General features: G+C 53.0%; 5 protein-coding genes across 5 annotated transcripts; 2 read left to right on the top strand and 3 right to left on the bottom strand.

Moving 5' to 3' along the window:
• Nucleotides 1-274: 274 nt before the first annotated feature.
• RHO25_006738 (uncharacterized protein) lies at nucleotides 275-1807 on the top strand (the record flags this gene model as incomplete). The annotated part of the gene is made up of 1 exon (XM_023597539.1): nucleotides 275-1807. The coding sequence occupies one exon, from the start codon at nucleotides 275-277 to the stop codon at nucleotides 1805-1807; it is 1533 nt and encodes a 510-aa protein (XP_023452089.1).
• Nucleotides 1808-2002: 195 nt separating this feature from the next.
• RHO25_006737 (uncharacterized protein) lies at nucleotides 2003-2935 on the bottom strand (the record flags this gene model as incomplete). The annotated part of the gene is made up of 1 exon (XM_065602835.1): nucleotides 2003-2935. One exon carries the CDS (start codon nucleotides 2933-2935, stop codon nucleotides 2003-2005), a length of 933 nt encoding a protein of 310 aa, XP_065458907.1.
• A 1120-nt stretch (nucleotides 2936-4055) lies between these two features.
• RHO25_006736 (uncharacterized protein) lies at nucleotides 4056-5691 on the bottom strand (the record flags this gene model as incomplete). The annotated part of the gene is made up of 5 exons (XM_023597538.2): nucleotides 4056-4379; nucleotides 4436-4565; nucleotides 4617-4981; nucleotides 5080-5204; nucleotides 5262-5691. 5 exons carry the CDS (start codon nucleotides 5689-5691, stop codon nucleotides 4056-4058), a joined length of 1374 nt encoding a protein of 457 aa, XP_023452090.1.
• Nucleotides 5692-7138: 1447 nt separating this feature from the next.
• Nucleotides 7139-8230, top strand: RHO25_006735 (uncharacterized protein; the record flags this gene model as incomplete). The annotated part of the gene is made up of 3 exons (XM_023597537.2): nucleotides 7139-7225; nucleotides 7282-7529; nucleotides 7579-8230. 3 exons carry the CDS (start codon nucleotides 7139-7141, stop codon nucleotides 8228-8230), a joined length of 987 nt encoding a protein of 328 aa, XP_023451793.1.
• A 733-nt stretch (nucleotides 8231-8963) lies between these two features.
• Nucleotides 8964-12101, bottom strand: RHO25_006734 (uncharacterized protein; the record flags this gene model as incomplete). Its single annotated transcript, XM_023597536.2, has 1 exon — nucleotides 8964-12101. One exon carries the CDS (start codon nucleotides 12099-12101, stop codon nucleotides 8964-8966), a length of 3138 nt encoding a protein of 1045 aa, XP_023452084.1.
• Between the last annotated feature and the right edge of the window lie 7950 nt (nucleotides 12102-20051).

The raw sequence follows: 20051 nt of genomic DNA, 5'->3' as shown, positions 1-20051 counted from the left end.
TTGACATTCGCCGCCAGGGTGGACTTCTCATTGCTCGTAGATCTGGATTGCAGGCTTGCAGCGCGATACAACACATGCAGCACGGCATATTCACTTTGTGTTGCCGCTCTTTCAATGGCAATTGGCAGTGTCGCAGGGACTGACGCTTCAAAGAAGTAGATGGCATTCCTGGAAAAGACACAATTGACCAAGAATCCATGAAGAGCTATCGAACTTTGTCGTCTCTGGAACACAGTTCAATTGGCACGAACCTCACAGAATACACGTCGACAAAATGGATCTCAGCTTCCTGTACGAGGCCACTCTGGTGCAAATCATTGTAGCCGCATTCACAGCCTACATAGTCCTCGGAAGCATATACAGGCTCTATATCCATCCCCTCAGTCAAATCCCGGGGCCGAAACTCGCAGCACTTACCTGGTGGTACGAAGTCTACTACGATGTGATCCAACCTGGACAATACAACTTCAAGATCCAGAAACTCCACAAAAAATATGGCCCTATTCTGCGAGTCAATCCCGAAGAAGTACACATTGGAGATCCGGACTTCTTAGGAGAAATCTACAATGCTCGGAAACGCGATAAACCACCAGAGCCCAGCTTAGATATTGCAGGCTCGGTTGCTGGAACAGATGATTGGGACTTGCATAAGAAGCGGAGGCAGGCGATGACGAGTTTCTTTAGTCCGAAGGCTGTCAGAGAGCTGGAGCCACTGCTTGCGAGGAAGAGGGACAAGCTGGTGAAAGTGGTTGAGAAGAAGGCAAAGGATGACAATGCAGTTCCGTTGAACCTTTCGGACCTGTATTTCGCATACTGCTGGGATCTGATTCAGGAATATGCTTTCGCTTTCGACTCTACAGTTCTGCGAGACGATCTGAGCGAGGCTGCACAATTGCGAGCAAATTCCCAAGATTTGCTATTGCAAGTCAACTTCACTCGGCATTTTGGCTGGATCAACTCCTTAGCAGCGTACCTTCCGGCCAGCATCGGAGAGAAGTTGATACCGCCCGGAGTCATGGACCTCAAGCGGGTGGCGGCTCGAGTTGCAAAGACTGTACAGTCCGTGGTGCAGGACAAAACGACCACCAAAGAAGAGATACAAAACTCGAATCAGCATCGAAGCATCTTCTACACGATCCGAGATGATGAGCAATTGCCAGATGTCGAGAAGGAACCACTTCGGCTGAGCCGAGAAGGCAACTTTCTTGTCGTAGCAGCCAGCGACTCACCGGCGCGGGCCATTCATATCACACATTTCTATCTCATGTATGAGCCCAAGTGCATGCAGAAGCTGCGAGATGAGTTGCGTCCTTTGGGCCCGACTCCCAGCATGGAGCAGTTGACGGAACTGCCTTACCTGAACGCAGTCTTCCTCGAAGGAACACGACTCATGTTCGGCCTAGCCAGGAGAATATTTCGCGTGGCTCCTGACGACCCAATCGTGTATGGCAAGTACGTTATACCGGCAGGAATCAATGTTGCGACGTCTACGTACTGTGTGCACAGCGATGAGAGAATTTTTCCCGAACCGTTCAAGTTCAGACCCGAGAGATGGCTAGGGTCGAATGCCAAAGAACTCCGCAGCAAGTATCATATGACGTTTGGTTCAAAGAGTCCGCGATCTTGTTTGGGAATACATCTTGCAGAGGCGGAAATGAAGTTTGCGATAGCAGCAGTCGTCCGGTTCGAGATGGAGTTGTTCGAGACCGGATTGAAGGATGTGGAGTACAGGCATGACTTTCAAATGGCTCATGGCGACCTCAATAGCAAAGGTGTTCGGGCTATAGTCAAGAATAGCCTCTGGTGAGTGTCAGCATATTGGAAGCCATCGTTGCTTGTCGAATTTGCTGGATTTTTGGAGAAAGCAGAGTTGGACTACACTTCGTCCCGTATCTCAAGCAATGATCTGATACGAAGACGTTCGTAGTATGGGCAACGGGCCCAGATGCTGCAAAGCCAAATCAGACTCATCGTGGCTGTCAACTTCTCGCCAAGATTTCCTTTATGCATCATTCCAAGGCACGTTGTAATCGTATCCTAGGAATGCCATGCGGAAATCGAGGTGTTTACGTCCTGTGAACATAGGGTCAAACCCAAGGTTCTCTCGAGCTGCCGCCATCTGTCTCCTCGTTTCATCAAGACTCACGTCATCTGCGTGACGATCGTCAAGCATTTCCAGAATGTGGAAACCAGCAAATTTTACCTTGATGAGCTGTGGGAAGTCTCCCTGGGCAAGAGCGAGAGCGACTTCTCTCAGGAAACATGCGTTAATCCAAGTGTACCAGGGCTGTCTTCGCTTGGACGAACCTGTTCCACAACCAGATGATAATTGCGGAAAGTAGGTCTCTTCGGATTCACCCACAACAATTTCGAGACATTTCAATGTCCTCTGTGTCATCATAATGAGTTTCTTCGCGTCGTCGAACATTGTATGGAAATTGCGAACATCCAAATTCATTTCGCACACGGGTAACTTGATCTTCAGATGCGCCAGTCTCTCTAGAGGGCGAGTTCGGAGCAGACGTATCGTATACCACATTGGACCGGTAAATGTGAATATTTCGCCAGCTTGTTGACACTGAAACATCATCTCGTCCACTTTAGTTGTCTCCAGTTTGGTGACGGCTGGACCAGCCTGATCTTCCGCGACTTCGAAGTGCATCGGCAAGCCACCTGGCATGGAGCCTTCGTCCCGCAGACAGTCGAATTGGAATCGGAGCAGCTGCTTGGGATCCAGAGCGGTGATGATTGCGCTAGCGAGGCCACGATGCATCCAACCGACCAGACACAGCTCTGTCACCGCAGGGAAGAGCTTGGCAGGATTGTCGCGAACAATGCTGGCGACAGCTACATGATGCAGAGAGGCGAGATCAAGATCGCGCACATTCGTCATTCGACTGAAGGTATTCCACGTTTCCGCTTCAATAGATTGCATGATCTTCTGGCTAAGGGCACCGGCGTCTTTGTTTCCGCTCGTTTTCGCCACAAGCTCCTCGATCTCACCCCACACCAATGTCCATGTAAACCTCCTCACATAATGGGCCAGCTCAGGTCGATCCTTTAAAAGATGCAGAAATGCATGCTGTCGTGGGACTAAGTTTTCGGGTCAATAGTCCCCATCGTAGTCCGCGTAAGCCTCTTGCACCATTATGTTATCGTGCTCCGGGACTCGGCCATTGTTGTGCGAGCTGATATCCACTTCTCTGAGCAGAAAGGGAAGAGATAACCGTCTAAAGTCGCGGCAGGCGAGCCCGATGGTACAAAGGGTTCGTGTGTCTCCGGTGAGCTGCTCGAACAACAGCAGCAGGACATCGAGAGGAATTCCTTGTATTCGTGAGGGCTCGATCTCGCCTGTCGTAACTTCTTTGGATGGATCGCACATATTCACTGCATTTGTGAGATTTGCTTTCTGACAGTGGATTGTAAGTTGGCCGATGTTGGTGGGAAGCAAAAGGTCATGGCGGAAGGGCGCTTAGAAGTGAGGCACAGCATGCCAAGACATCTGCGCCGCAAGTTGTGCTTCAAATGCTGGCAGTAAGAGGGCCGTGAGCGAACTGGTAAGGACCTGGATGGAGGCCTTCCGATGGTAGGTAGAGTAATTCAAGGGTATCGAATGGCAGCTAACACATGTGCAATGCGCATATCGACATGCCGTCGCCCGTTCTACTTCTGCTTGAACCGCGTGCATTGCCGGAGTTCGTGCGATGACAGTCAGTGGCGTCGACATGTTGCAGGTTGCTTCGAGGACATGGCAAATATGAAAGGAGAAACAGAGGTGTCGATGCTAGACAGAAGTGTTGTTGTCATGCAGAGGTCTCAAGTTGAGATTCGGAGGCTTTGTCCAGGACAAGTCTTGGCGGACCGCAACTTCCGGCTGTCTTCCAATGCAGAGACCAGACATCACAAAACCAGCGAGGACCTGTCTCATCTGGGCAACATGCGGGGCTCAGACCACTGTGCTGAGCAAACCACAACAGACCCTTGATGTATTGATCGGGCTGACATTGAACATCATAACTTCATTCCATTACATACAACATATCAATACATCAACATCATTTCTCCGGCGGCAGCTGTGCCGTCGGCATATAGGTTACAAACCCGACCTCCTTCTCACACACATTCGGGCCCGTCTTATCACCCAGCGTACTATCACTCAGAGTCTTCTTCCTCAAAAGCTTTGTAGGTGAAGGGATCATATCCCTATAGCCAGGAGCGAACAACCCGCTATCACGTTCCTTTTCGTTGGCCGACATCATTTCAAATGACGGCATTTGTCGACTATCGTTAGTGGTCCATGGTCCGCTGCGCCAGCAGCGTTGAATGAGCCCGGCCATGGAGGGCATGCAGCAGCAAATCATGCTGCAGTATACCTCGATCTGGAAAGATGTGTCAGTAAACTGGTTTGGAAATGGGAATGGTGGCGCTCGCTTACCAGGCTCCACAATCCTGCATCCACATAGTCCCAAGTAATATTCCTTCCGGTATACAGTCCGTCCAGGCGGGTCAAGCGAATGAGACTACATACTGTGGCAATCAGGCCAACAAGAAAGCAGGAGCAAATTCTGTGACTTGTCAGCTACGTCCCACACATTGAGCACTCGAATTTGACTCACCCAATCTTTTGCCTCGTAGAGACATTGAGCTGAAGTAGTCTGGGAATGGGAAGAACAATGACGATGAAGTCAAATGTGGCGTTCAATGCGCCATAGGCAATTCCAGCATCCACTCTGTGGGTGCATGTTCCCATGGCCTCGTCCGCATATCTCCAGGAATTGCGAATGGGATGGCAAGCGAATATAATTGAGAAGATGCAAGCCAGAGCTGTCGCGACCAGTGCTGCTGCTATCGTCCAGCAGATGATGCGGAAGCGAGATCTGCAGCCAGGTTCGGAGGGCCAGATGCGGAGATAGAGAACCACGAGGGACAATTTCGTAAAGAATACCGCAGCCAGGTATATGGGAAGTACGGCCCAGAACCACTGCAGTAATACGATTCGTCAGCATGCGTCAAGGTTTGGACACTCTGTAGCCTTTTCTTGGGAAAAGTATGTCGCGTCTTAGGTGTTGGCCGACTAACCTTCGCGACTGCCATAACGTTCTCAACGGGCAACATCCACGAGTCTCTTCCACTTCCATAGTCTACGAGGCGAATCGCAACGATGGTAATGCCCACGACGGGAATATAGCAAGCCAAGACGATGCCTGCGCGCCTGGTGTCAGCCCATGTCGTTCGTTACTGCCTTAGCTTATCCGACCTACCATCGTCCCAGCTCAGACCAGCGCCAGATAAGCGTGGCCAGCGCGACAAAAAGCGCGCTATCAAGAATAATGTCGTAATTGTGAACAGTGACACTGCTGTCGCCAGCAGCACTGGCCCTCTATTCCGGTCGCGTGGATAGTCACAACCGAGAGCCTGGAACTTGAGGCCTTCGAGTGCCTCTGCCAGCGTCGGACATTCTTCGAGCACGCATTTCGACAATTTGTCCGCAAGAGGTCCAGAAGACGCGCAATAACAATCGGTGGGCAACAGGGTCGTCTCGTCAAGCAGTGTACAATTGTACTCGGGTAGGATCCGTTGCGCGCATGCTGGAACGCAGGGTGGGAGTTCGAGGGCGGCCGTGAGGTTCCATGATCTGCTGGCCTGTGCTGTTACGACAAAGAACACCAGCAGGTCATAGGCAAGCCGCATTGTGTACTGATGGAGGCATGACCTGCCTGCGATAGGAGAATGGAGCACAAGAGGATGAGGAGTGGCACTCGGTGGTTTATGCATGCTAGACTGCCATTAGCTTTGCCGTTGTTGCGTACTCCGCACAGGATTTGGTGGCTTCGCGTCCTAATGTGAGATTGCAGACTAATAAATTGTAAGCTTCGTGCGCAGGGCGAGATGGCCTGCAGTAGTTGCACCGCGACGAGAAGTGATCGACACGCTCATGCTGCTGTCTCCCACGGCAAACGCGATGCTGACACGCGATGCTGACACGCGATGCGAACGCGACTGCTCCCGAACGACACGGCATACCGGTCGCGTTTTGCAAACACAGCGGAGGACGTTGCAGACTCTCATAAAACGAGTCGTTCGGTGGCAGATGGCGTTCCAGTGTTGGCTTGGAGAACTCGGCCCTTGACGCGGCCCGTACGGGGAAGCGTGCACTGTGCATGCAAGCGTCAGGGCGGCGTCGCGGCGCGCCACGAATGGCAGTCAGGTACCAGGCACCTCCAGGGGCAACAGTGTGAGTGCGCTCGCTCTTCTCATCAACACGTTGGCCGCACCGTGATGTCGGCACAGTCTGCCGTCTGACTGCCGACTTTACACCCAGAGCAAAAGAGCCGCCTTGAACTGATCTGGTCGAGAGTCACGAGACCGTCAAACTCTCGCAGAGCAGTCTCGTCGCGCGGTGCTGCAGGCCAGCAGAAAAGATGTCGTCGATCTCTCAGCAGCCCAACACCATTCCCCGCCGGCACTGGACACTACCCTGCAGCTGTTCATCTACGGCAACTGTAACTTAACGGCAATGTTGCCAAGAACTCACTCCTGACACGATGTGTTTCGCGTGTTCCTGGACTGACACATCACATATTTTATGATCGTGCACATACAACACTGCGACAAACGATTGCCCTGTGCAGAACGCACAGATGGGAGAGCATCATGTTGATGCAGCAGCGCTGACTCTTTCAGATCTATACTGTTGCGGTGCCACGATTTCCGCATCATCAGCGGATTTGCATGTGGATCCTCGGATTTGTGATATATCCACTTTGCTCACGAGGCGACTCCGCGTCTTCGCCTGCGCAAGGCATCGAATGCTCGACCGAATGCGGCTCAAGTGCCTGGGCGACTGCCTCCGCACAAGCTGTCCTGACGTCCATTCGGCTTATGACTGGCTACTTTTCCATTTCCGAATCGGATAAATTGCCGTCCTCTGGAGAACATTCTAAGCACGACATCGGCGCTGTATCGGCAGACCCATGGGGGCATCTGCAATCGCCAACAAGGTAGCTAAAGCCATGGAGGGGCTGTGAAGACAATTGCCCGCCATTCGGCCTTTGAAACTCTTTTATTACTATTTCCTAACCATACTGCCCACCATTCTCGCATTCTCCAACTTTTACTCACTCGCACGCTTCTCAAAATGCCCATCCCAGATCACTTTGTACTCAACACCGGCGCCAAAATTCCAGCTGTCGGCTTTGGAACATGGCAGGCTGCCCCACATGAGGTACAACTTCAGAAACGTAGCCTTTGGAATTGCAGTCACTGACTCAAATATCGCAGGTTGAGAATGCTGTGGAAGAGGCACTGAAGCAAGGCTACCGCCACATCGATGGAGCAGCAATCTATCAGAATGAGAATGAAGTCGGAGCTGGTATCAAGAAGTCTGGTGTGCCCAGAGAGCAAATATTCTTGACAGGAAAGCTTTGGAACAGCAAGCACAGACCCGAAGATGTGGAAGCTGCATTGGACAAGTCTTTGAAGGACTACGGCACAGATTATCTCGACTTGTACCTCATGCACTGGCCAGTGTGAGTATCCACCTATGCGATGTGATTGACAGCGACTGATCATGAGCAGTGCTTTCAAGGCAGGCGACAAGTTCTTCCCAATCGACGAGCAAGGTGTTTTCCAGATTGATGAGGAGTACCAAACAGATGACAAGCTCGCCGAGACCTACAACGCCATGGTGAAGCTGCTCTCGACCGGCAAGGTCAAGGCAGTCGGTGTCTCAAACTTCAACAAGCGCCGTCTTGAACACCTTCTCGCCAGAACCGACGTCGTCCCCGCAGTCAACCAAATCGAAGCCCACCCATACATCCAACAACCCGAGCTTTTCGAGTACGCCAAGTCAAAAGGCATCATCATTGAGGCGTACTCGCCTCTGGGCAACAACCAAACCGGCGAGCCACGAACCGTTGACGACCCGAAGGTGCACGAGATCGCTAAGGCCCTCGAGATGGACCCTGGTGCTGTGCTCGCTGCCTGGGCTGTGCAGAGAGGCCAGGTTGTGCTGCCAAAGTCTGTAACTCCTTCAAGAATCGCCGCGAACTTGAAGATCAAGGAGCTGCCACAAGAACACTTCGAGGCATTGAATGCTTTGGAGAGGGGCAAGCGCTTCAACTACCCCAAGCACTGGGGCGTGGACATCTTCGAAGAGGGCAAGGGCGAGGACTTCAAGAAGTTTGCGCAGGATGCCGCTGAGGCCAACAAGAAGAAGTTCAAGAACTAGATTGCAGAACTCTACATTGCAAGAGGCTAATAGACACAGAACCAAAATAGATGTCTCGTCATGATTGCATGAATCCATCACAGATACTAATCTCATCGACTCAACGAAGGAGCAAAACTGATGCCTCTCGTTGGTTCCTGAGCTCAGTGTTACTGAATCAAATCTGCCCTTCAAATCACCAAACAATTAGTTGAAGGGTTGCAAACTCTACAGCCAAGCCTCATGCCAGTTCAAGCCTTCCGCCTCGTTTAGCGTCCAACCTGAGGCGCAGTTCGCAACGACACCTCACACATGCGCGTAGCACAGAGTATATCGTCTAATTTTAGAGAGAAAGGCGGTGTTGGAAAGATCGTATATAGAATGCATGTTCGGACGTTGATTGAGATTCTGAAAAATTCACATCGTTGCAATACTTTCAAGAAACAGTCGTCGGTCTGGTCAGTACCTATCTTTCTCATTGATCAAAGGCAGCGGAGAAGAAAGGATGCGTGTTCTGGAGTTCCTGCATAACTGTTTGGAGATCAGAGATACCATCAAGTGCCATGTGAGACATGGGAGGTTTGGGAAGAGGAGAGGTTCGAGGATGTAAGAGATCCAGAGCAGGCCGTTGAATGATGATCAAGAAGGACTGGAATACACCAGAGGATATCGAAATGTCTATTGAGAGGCAGTGATATGGAGGATACCAAGCCTATGCATCTACCGATTCCCGGGACGCCACGAACGGAACGCTTTACAAGCTGCCGACGCTCTTCAAGTACTTCACAAACTTCTCCACAAGGTTCCTATCAACGACGCCAGCCTCCTTCAGCGCAGGCGAAAGGGTCCTCGCATTCTCTGTGGAGTACTCTAGCCCAGGTCTCTTCGCCTCGGTATCATACTTCCCAGCAAAGAAGTCAACAAGCTTGATCGGAGGGTTCTTCTCTGGATCTGGCTCGCTTTCTCTTAGCCTCTTGATCCACTCTCTTTGTCCTACAGCCTCAAACTCCACTCCGGCCTCCTTCAAGAGCGGCAAAAGGTCTTCAGTCCAATGAACCGTCTTCGGATTCACAATGTTCGTGAAGGAAGCAGAGCCTGAGGGCTCCTCAGAAGTCGCCAAACTGATGTCAATAAAGCCTTGCGCCACTGTATCGACGGGCAACCAAGCGGGCCTCTCATCCAGAGCAGGCAAAACTCCGACTGTTTTCGCCGTTTGAAATATCATCGGAATTGCTTCTGTAGAGTTCCAGATTCCACGTTCCGTATCTCCTATCACTTGTCCCACGCGAAGGACCCTCGCCTTGATGCCGGCAGCCTTCGCTGCTCGGTCACAGATGTTCTCTGCCACGAGTTTCGATTGTGCATAGCCCATGCCCTGCGCACAGGCGTAAGATTCGGGAAGAGTCTCGGGCACGAAGCCACCAGGAGTGCGGACTGTGGCGCTGACCGAGGAGCAGTAGTTGAAGGTTGCCGGCTGGGGACGTTGGGACTTCAGACAGAGGTTGATGAGGTTTTGAACGCCTCCAAGACAGTCGGCGCTGAAACTTTGCAGATTCTTGTTGAAGTTGACGGACCAGGCGAGGTGAAGGGTGTGTGTGACATCGGATGCAATGGAGGTGTATTGTTCTTCTGTGAGACCGAGAGTGGTGGAGCTGAAGTCTGATGGGAGACAAACGATTCTCTCTTGCCAGGTTTGCGATGATATGGTGTTGTGAAGTTGTCGGGCTTGAAGAGATTCTTGGACACGGGTTTGTGCGGCAGATAGCGAGGATGCTCGAACGAGACAATATATCTTCCTCACTGTGTCTTTGTTTGCGAGGCGTGAGACGACATGCGCTCCGAGGGATCCAGTTGCTCCTGTAACCACGATGTAGTCGCCATCCCATTCGCGTTGTACGGGCTTATGGGTCTCAAATGAGCTGTACTCCTCCACCAATGCGGCCATCTGATCTTCGATGCTTATTTTCTGTGTTTGTGATTCGCCAGACTGTAGTCGAAGAAGCTCGTTGGCCATCTGCTCAAGCGTGGGAAAGTCGAAGACAAAGTTTCTCCCAAGTTCCGCGCCTCCTAAATCCAGAGTCTTGACAATGACACTTCGGATCTGAATCGATTGCAAAGAGTCAATGCCCAAGCTGAAGAGATCCGTATCGTCTTCAAAGTTGACTTCGATCCTCAACCTCGAAGTGACCTCCTTGCGCAGCAAAGCTAACAGCTCTTGTCGTTCCAGTTTCAAAGACCCTTTAGCTTCTTCCACGTACATATCATCGATCTGCTTCGCAAAGTCCCGGTAGAATGCAGCTCGAATCACAGTGCCTTTGTCCGTCTTCCGGTACTCCGTGTCTGCTGGCAGAACTCGAACCACGTCTCGTGATAGTTGACCGTATGCTGGCAGCGAGAGATTTCCTTCTTCGATAGCAGGCATGACAGAGTTGATGATGTCCTCATCAGAGAGGTCGCTCTCGGTCTTTCGAATGATGAACGCTCCAAGCTGCGACTTTCCAGCACCGAAAACGATGGCTTCCGCCACATTCCGGTTGTGTCTCAATATGCCTTCCACTAACAGAGGGTTTGCCTTCTCGCCATTCTCCAGCACAATCGTATCGTCCAGCCGTGCGTAGTATCTCCAAGTGTTCTCCATTGTAGGGTGTTTCTCGAAAAGATCCTTGGTCGCATACGAACCATCATCACGATTCGTCGCCACTTTCGATGGCCAGCCTTTCTTGACGCAGAGTTCCCACAGTCCTGGACCTCTTTCTTCCATACTCAAGAATTGCAGCAGGTACTCTGGAACGCGGAGCCAATCCCACTGCTTGTCATTGTCGAAGTCACGGAACGAAGTCATGAGCTGCCCAACTTCGGTTGCGCCATAATGTCCCACGAGACGGACGCCGTTGGCAACCAGACTGTCGCCCACAGGTTTTGGGCATGCGGACCCGCCGAACATGACAATGTCCAATCGGCTCAACAGTCGACATCCTTCCTCTGTTTCGGCAAGAAGCTTGAGAGCATACGGGACTCCGTACAATATCTTGATGTCGGGGTGCTCCCGCAGGGTGGCGAGAAGATGCTGGGAAGCTAAGGGTAGTCGTGCGTTGTACAAGTAAATCTTCTTGCGAGCGTAGACTCCGCGAAAGGTGCAGGCGATGCCATGATTGTGGTATAGCGGGAGAGTGATGTGGCCGACAAGACCGAAGCTCCCTGAATATGTGTACAGCGATGCCTTGTGTGTTTGGAAGATGGGCTTTGGAAGACCGGTGGAACCACTCGAGTGGATGATGAAAGATTGATTGTGAGTCTCTTGATCAAGGTCAAGGTAAGCCTGCGGCAATCGTGCTGATTGACCTTGTAGTGTTCTGCTGTCGAGAATATTGGCGAGCTTGAGAGCCGGGATGTTGGCCTTGATCGATGCTGCTGCCGGAGCGTATGAAGGATGAATGATCAAAGTTGTCGCTTTGCAAGAGTTGATGAGATGCTCGCACGCTTCTCCAGTGATTCTCGTCGAGAGCAGAAGTGCTGTGTGGCCAAGCCGAGATATTGCGAGGAATGAAATGAGGTACCCAAGATCTGAGTCGCCAAGAAATGCGATTGTTTGGACAGGGTCACTTGACTTTAGTCGCTGCTTTACTGTCGTTGCGTAAACACATGCTGCTTGCTCGATCAGATGATCGATGTCTTTGATCGAATAGTCGATGTACTGTGTGCCCTCGTTGGGATAGCTGATTATCGGGTCGTCGCTGCCTTTTTGGAGAGTCCGAAGTTTAATCAATTCGTCAACTGTTCTTGGGGTAGCATCCTCTAACACTGGAGCTTTGATCTCCTCATTTGAAATGCTGACAGCGCTCTTGCTTGTGCTCTGGTGGATTTGTGGTTGCTTCAAGACTTGTGCCGCCATGATGCTGTATCAAACGAGTGAATACTCTTGGCTTTTGCTGAGCATGTACAAGGTCGAACTATAATGCTATCGCGATGCTTTTCGTCCCCAGACACAATCTGCTTTGGGTCTATATGGAAGATTGTGGGGGCGGGAGGGAGTGTTGCGTGGCGCTGGGCCGGCATATGGCGGTATCGGGTGTGCGGATAAAGATTGCTTTTCCGCTGCCGCTTGCGGATTTTCCTCCAATTGTGAGGAGCTGTTGTGGGTCGTTCATGCTGCCCCAACTTCACATCCCCCGCATTGTTCATGCCGTGTGGCGGATCTTGACAATCATTCGGTGTTGTACGAGACACAGTGCTGTTCGTGCTCTGGGAGCCACTCTGCTCAGTACCGAGTATCCTGTGTCGTGAACAGCCATCGGTTTGAACACTCTCACGAGCTGCTTTTCCATCCTGCACGATCTATCATGAAGAATCCTCGCTCGTGATCATTCTCCGACGCAGCACACATTTGAAGGCATTGTGGAGCAAGCGACGTCCTGCATGCACGTGTTCCTCTTGCGCAATGCTGGGGCAGTCTTTTTCATCCACGAAGTGAGCGGTGCGATGTGTTCAATGCTCGTTCGTGCGGAGTTGGATTGGTGATTCGATTCGGTAGGAAGGCGGAAAAGGAAGTGTTCATGGAGTGACCAAAGGGAAACTGTGATCATTGCTTCACTGCGATGTCAGTTTCGCTTGTGATTGACCTATATCCGGGCTGCGCGTGCTCTGAGCACGCTCGTAGCCAATACTGCGCCTAGGCATTTGGTGACCAGGTTGACAACGCTGGGACTGAAGATGGTGAAGGGAAGTTCGGGCAGTGTAGAATGTGGAAGGAGTGTCCTTACCAGGCCGACCTACCTCTGACTCCTTCAGGCATCATGACTGAGTCTCTTATAGTGTTGCCGTGACACCTCGTGTACTTTGTCTAGTGCTGGCCTCGACATCTGGAACCTGTAGTGACCTGTCTCCTTCTCTGACAGGCGGATGCCGCGTTGCGTTGTGGCAGCTCAAGGTATGGCGTACTGCGGCTTGGTGGTTCGCGGCGCTGTTGGAGGGGGTCTGGCGCTCGGGTCATCTGCGAGAATCAAGTGCAAGTGCAAGTTGCCGCGGTTGGGAGTCGCGATGGTGCGCGGCTTCGAGAACAGTTTTGCCCGCAGCCGTAGGATGGAGGTCGACAACGCCTGCTGGGTGCTTTGAGGCAACTGCTGTCAATCGAGGGTAGGCGTCCATTGAGCTGACGGACTCGCAATGGCCATCGACCAGTCACATTGAGAGCGAGGAGTCGTGAGATGGCGAACTGAAGGTCTGCGAAGCTCTGTCGTCCCTGCTGGTCTACCTGGCGTGTTTGCACGCCAAAGAGGTGCACCTGCGGTATTGCAGGCTCATCCACTGGCAGCGTCATGGGCGAGACTTTCGGTGAAACGAATGCAGCAGGTTCTTCACGACCGTAAATGTCAGAACCGGCTGGAGGCAACGAGTAAGATGAAACGAGGAGCGCCTTGCACCATCGCGTGCGGTGGTTCGGCAATCTGGTGGTGAAGGCAGCCGTGCAATCACTGCCTCTCGAGGCCCGCCATTCCTCATCGGCAGGATTCCCTTCATCATATCCATGATCGGAAGGTTTGGAATTGTTACCACCCCACTGTGGCGCTTCACGAGTCTTCGCCCTCGCTCACGAAGGGGCAGAGATTTTTCTAGGAAATTCTCTGGCCCCAACAGCGCTCGAGAGTGCTCCCGAAGATACTCGGACCCTCTCACATGGTTGGCACTGACGAAACGCCCAGAGCACCCTCAGGCAACACGTTTGTGTAGATGAGCGCTATTGGCTGAGAACTTGTTGATCTCACTAGCGCGTTCTCGCCATCGCCTCCGCTATAAGTACCCGCCCCTCTTCATCAAACTTCTTCTTTTCTCTTCATGCGACCCTTCCCATCGCATCAAGTCTCCGTCTGCCCAGGTGACTGGGTGGGCCTCGAAGCACTGAGCTCATGAATCCGGTGCCTCGAGAGGAGTGTCGCTTGAGGCCTTGCCAACCTCAAGGGGCCCTCTGAGGCAAAATTTTTGATGTCAGCTCGTCGCCGCTCGCTTGCTTTCTTGGTTGCTCCTTTGGTTGCTAGCAGCTAGCAGCTCGCGGTCGACTCAAAACTCTTTCATTGCTCAGTCGCCAGTAGGCCGCTGCTCAAAGAAGGGGCCTTCGAAGATCTCATTACCAGTCTGATTCAGGAACATGTAAGAATGTGCTCATGGCCGCGAGAGCGCCCAGTCGCGCACCATGCGCATCATGCGCACCTGACGACAAGGCAAGCTACGTCGGTTCAGTCATCAGCAGCTGCTCATCACGGGCAGAATCGACTGAGCGCTGTCTTGCGCCCATGCATGAGGCGGTGCATGATCCTACTGGTGACGGCACACATAGAGTCCTCACCACCACAAGTCGGCTGTACTGCTCGCCGGCAGCGTTCCTTCGCAGGCTCGCGCTCATGGAGCACCTGATGTACCTGTGTCTTTGTGGCATGCCTTGAACTCCTCCAGCTTGCAACCTCGAAGGCACGGGAAGCTATTGGGGTCTTCGGACGTCCAGGACAGCTCCAGCGCCACACAATCATTGCACAGCACCCAGACTGAGCCTCACTTGTCTGCCTGCCGTAGATGAACCGTACACAGCACCCTGAGGCAGCACAGTCGTGCGGGCGACCCCGTCGTTAGCGCGTTTCCGCTGTTGCTGGGGTACTTAAAGCCCTTTCTTCCTCGCTCAACTCTCTTCCTTTTCTCTCCAGCCGGCGCGCCAGCGCCGGTACCAGGACCCGACACCAGAGCCAGACTGCCAATGCCACGCCAGAGCCGCCTTTACCATTGCTCCATGCATGGTCATCGACGTCGTTCAGGTGCTGCACTAACAGTCTTCTGTTTGTCAGGTACTTGAGGAACACACTTTCTCGGGTGCTTTAGCATCGCGAGAGGAATCTTTGGAAACTCAAGGGTACTGCTGCCGAGCCTTTGCACTGTCGCCGGTATGCGCCCGATCATCTTTCATCATTGCCAACTGCAACATCGCAGGGGCTTGGAGAAAGGACTGCACGGCCATGGCCGACACTGTGACTGCGGCAAGGGTCGTGGTCGGGATTTCGACTGGCCGCACGCAGCGTGTGCCGCCATTCGAGAGCTGAAAAGAACTTGGCGAAGCTGTCGTCCAACGCGACGTTCAGCTGTCAGCCAAACCATCGACCCGCGCTTTACTCGACCACCAGATAGATGCACAAACCACACGAGCTTGTTCTCAGTGACTCTAAGATCCTCAACATTGCTCACTCTTGTTGCCAGCATGTGCGTGGCACAATAAATCGTTCATGAGGGCAAAGCTGGCACCCACGACTTCATCGACACCTTAGGCACTTGTGTTGTGATCCGCACACTAGCTCCTTGGCGAAATCAGGGCATAAAAAGTCACCTTCTGAGCTTGACCAACGACTTCTCTTTTTCTTTCGAAGGTCAGCCATTGCCAGAGCCAGAAGCTCCTGATCAAGTATTTGTTGTCTTTCAAGTCTGTTGGTCTACGGATCGGCAGCACTTGACAGCTTCGACTCTTTGGAAAACACAAGGATGCAGTCGGCCTTCGCACTGTCGCCGGCCTGCGTCCGCAACTTTTTTCTCATCGTGTATTCGCGGTCGTGGACCTGCGAGTGCTCGGAGAGGATCTAGATGCCCTTTGCGACTCATTACGCCTGCTGAGTACCGATTTATGCTGTCAGCGTCCGTAAAAATAGCCCGTCCTCATGTCAAAATTTTCGTCTGCCTGCAGCATGTGCCCGGCCCAAGCTTGTTTTGTCACTCAGGAGTTTGCTGTATAGCCTGTGAGCCAACCATGGCTAGCTCCAGCAGCTTCACGTTCATGTAGGATCGCATTGACAGCTTGTAAGCACGACATTGGCACAGATGATGATAAATTTGCCTTTATGTCCGAATCGTGACCGCCAATTACTTTGCGGGCGCCATGGTGTTTGTCGCATGGTTCACGACTCCCAATCTCAGGTTTTATTGACCGCCTCTGCCATCAAGACCGTAGTTCTGACCTTCCGAGGCCATCGATGCTGAGCCAGCGCCCGTTCAGGGGCTGCTGTGCATCTGAGAAGCGGCCAGCGCATCGTATAGCGGCGGTGGCGGCGGTGACAAAGACGATGATGGGACTGTCCGGGTGTCTAGTGCGGAGGTTCAACACGAGCGATGATGTCTCGAGCAGTCCCAATCGGTGCTGAGCATTACAGGTATTGCAGAACATGCTTCGACGGGCCTACCATGGCCGCGCAGAGATCGAGCGCTGGAGCTTGAGTGACCATCGCTGCGCCGCCAGTGCCTGGCCAGGTTTTTCTATCTGCCTTTGTAGCGGTCAGCGCAGAGCAAGGATGACCATGGCGCTCAATGCTGCCCGGAGGTCTGGTCCCGAGGCTGGCCTCGCGCGGTGTAGGTGGTTTCCCGGGCGGCATTGACTAACACTGATCATGACGGTCATCGCAGAGCAAGCTCGTAACGCCTGCCTCGGACGCCGAAGCTGGTGTTCAAGGCCTGAGAGGCCATTTCTCCGCTCCCATCGCCCATGGAGGTGTTGCGACCTGGCCGAGAGGCCGTCACAGGTGCGCATCACAACGACAACGATAACAAAAGGTTTCAGTTCCAGCAACTTGGAGAGCCGGCACCGAGGCTGTACACGCGCAATGGTATCTTGAGCGGCGTCATGCGACACTGACTATCATGGAGACCGCAGGAAAGGCTCTCAAAGCCTCTTCCGGCCGCCGAAACGTGATTTCGGAGCTTGGGGACGCATCTCCCTGCTTCCAGTGCTTACTGAGGGCCGCTGTCTGGCTGGACAGCGATCGACAAAGCGCATAGCGACGACGGCGATGATTGATGGGTTCCAAAGGCCCAGAGCGGAGGATGCGCACACGCAATGGTATCCTGAACGCCTCACCATAGCGCTGACAACCATGAGCGTTGCAGGACAGATCCCCTCGTTATGGCAACAGCGCTATTGCGGCTGACCATGGCACCACCGCCGAAGCGGGTAGGTTCTTCCTCATCGGCGGATCATGGCGATGATTCGATGGATGGTATCAGGGCTGGCGGCTATCGAGACCCATCACCACGGCGAACACCATCGCGGCGAGCACCACCACAGCGAAAACGATCGCGGCGACGAGGACCATACGCGCACGACGACCGCCATCGAACCCATCACTGCCATTGAGCGCAAACGAACTACAACGAAGGCTCCGCCAGCCTCGCGAACAAAACCAAAACTCCGTCCAACACGAGACCGCCGGCCAATATGCGTCCGCCAGCACCACGATCGCCCCTTCCGGCCCATAGAGACGTTGCGCACCCTCACCGATCGAAAAGGTATCCTGAATAGGGTGAAATAGCACGGGAATTGCTTGGGAGTCCCTCGGAAAAGACAGCATAGAATCAGGTAATACAACAGTATGAAGGCCAAACCCAAGCGCTGCGGATGAGGAAGGCGAACGGACATTGATACGCCTCTGGAGAACGAGGCTCACACTATCGTTCATCCTCGATGAGACAGCAGGCCGTGGAGAAGTCCACGAGAAGACTCCCGGCTGAAGCTGTAAGGTGTGGCAAAGGGTTGCTTGATGGCTACAAGCGGTGTCGGGCGCCAGTAGTCGGCGTCGTTTCAGCCTGTAGAGGCCTGAACAACCTGCTACAGCGATGGAGTGCAGCGGAAGAGTTGGGCGAGCAAAGCAGCGGATAGAGCTTGAAGGCTGTGTAGCCCTTGTCGCACGTCGCTGAGTGCACCAGTCTATGAACTGCGTAGCGCAGTGCACATTGTGCTGCCAGGACACAGCAGCCCCCGGCAACGCTTTGGCGTGGATGAATTCCCATGATTGCAAGAGCAGGGCTGCGGAGGTATCGAAGAGCTGGCTTAAAGATGCATACTGGACGGCAGACAGGATGACAACGGTGGATGTTTGCTGTACAGTCTCTCGGACGGCAATCGAACAAAATGGCAGAGTGCCACGGACAAAGCTTTGCATGTCGTGGGACCGCAGTGACGCTACCGATCAGCAAGCAGATGCCAGTGCATCGGCTAGCGTAATGCGCTGCAGGCTGGAGGCTCATTCAAGTTGCGTACAACCACCCTGGCATACGTCCGATCATGTTCCGACATCTTCGTTCGAACACACGGGACATCGTAGAGCCTCCGTGGTGGCAACCTCAGTATGCAATTGGCTGGACTGAGCATCGGCGCGGCATTTGACGACAGCTGTCGCCGGCGGCTTGCGAAGGTACATCCGTCTGATTTCTGGAGTACCAGGAAGAGAACAAGGAGAGATTGCTTGCGGCAGCGTTGCAGCTCAAGAGCGAGGAAGCTAGGAGCAATATCTCTTGGCCTGATACAAAGCCTAGCGGGACTATGGCATTCGAAGCCTTGTGGTCTTTCATCGAGAAATAACCAGAGGCCGGGTCCGCGAGCCTGTCAGAGATCACATTTCCAGTACTGCCATGAGCGGCTTTATGGACATGCCTCCATTCTGCTCTCGCTCAGGATGTTGTTGGCTAAGCAAAGAAAGAGCCAGCCTGCGGCCGGTCTTGACCTTAGCAATCCGGCAGCATGAGAGCTGAGAGATACATCTCGATGAATAGACAAGTGACCGAAAGTCATCATACAAGAGGCGGAGAAGCGGAGCCACGAGCATGTTGATGCTGTATCTGCTGGTTCTAGGGACCGATGTGACAACCTGGAGCACAATTGCGAAGAAATATGGTCCAGGTTTGAGCTTGTACAAGCTGGTACCGTGGCCCAGAAGGTGGCGGAGAGACCAGCAGCCAAAGCTTTCACATTGCGAAAATGCAACCGGAGCCGAGACATGAGAGGCCAATTGGAAGTGAGCTCAACCTCATCTTTGCAGTAGGACGTGATTCCTTTCCAGGCTGATAGTCCGTGGTCCACTTATTCAGCGACCATGCTGGATGACGGCAACACTTCCATTTGCATCAATCAATGATACTCATGGCAGCAGAGCCAAATCGCGTCATTCCTGGTGAGCTCATACCGTCCCGCATGAGGTGCTCGCAGCATTGAATGTTGGGCGAAGCTCGGTTCCGATGAGATGAGGTGCTGCAAGAATGCCGATGATGATGTTCTCTAAAAGGCCATGGCAATCATCTGTGCCCGAGGCCGAAGCACATACTGTACATCGATGTCCATCAAAGCCGAGAACCTGAGCCGAAGGACTTCCCGGACAGCAGATTTATGAGACAAGTCTCGACAGTCGTATCCAGTACGGGTACCTACACTGGAGACAATATACGTACGAGGGTGGCTTCCGGGCAGCCACTCGTATCACGAAGCCCAGCACACGTTCACGAAGGTACAGCGCAGCGTAATTCATGCGACGAAGGTCCGCTGGCATCGAGTTTCCCGAGCCATTGAACATATGTTGGACAGCTGAAAGGGCATTTCATTTCCGCGTCCGCAAGGCCTGCACGCAGGTCCAAACTCCAGAAGCCAGGGGGAATTCAACAACATCGTCGTTGATCTCAGTCGAAGCTTCGCAGTTGAGAAACGTTGACAGGCTCAAGCAGCTACCACCGGGAGGATATGTTGAGGTACAAGCCTCCTTGACGCTGGAAATATCTTCCGATGTGCTGGCAATACGGTCCCAGAGTGTAGCTCAGATCGCACGTGCGTCTCGCACTTCCGCAGCTGGTTCTTGCCACAACATACTGTAAAAAGACCGGAGCATGTTCCAGACGACGCAAATGGGTTCTGGTTGCCCAACGTCGTGTATCTTGGACATACTGGCCTTTGACCAAGCGACCTCGCGAACTGAGCAAGGGCTGTTGGCGATATTCGACATTGCTCGTACGTACTTCACATTCTGAATATGTGGCCGAGACCGAGACCAGCATGTTG

This window comes from Cercospora beticola, chromosome 4 (genome assembly GCF_033473495.1).
Source record: "Cercospora beticola chromosome 4, complete sequence".
Classification (NCBI taxonomy): Eukaryota; Fungi; Ascomycota; class Dothideomycetes; order Mycosphaerellales; family Mycosphaerellaceae; genus Cercospora; species Cercospora beticola.
The sequence above is the reverse complement of the archived record's forward strand: the minus strand, read 5'-3'. Positions and strand labels throughout refer to the sequence as shown.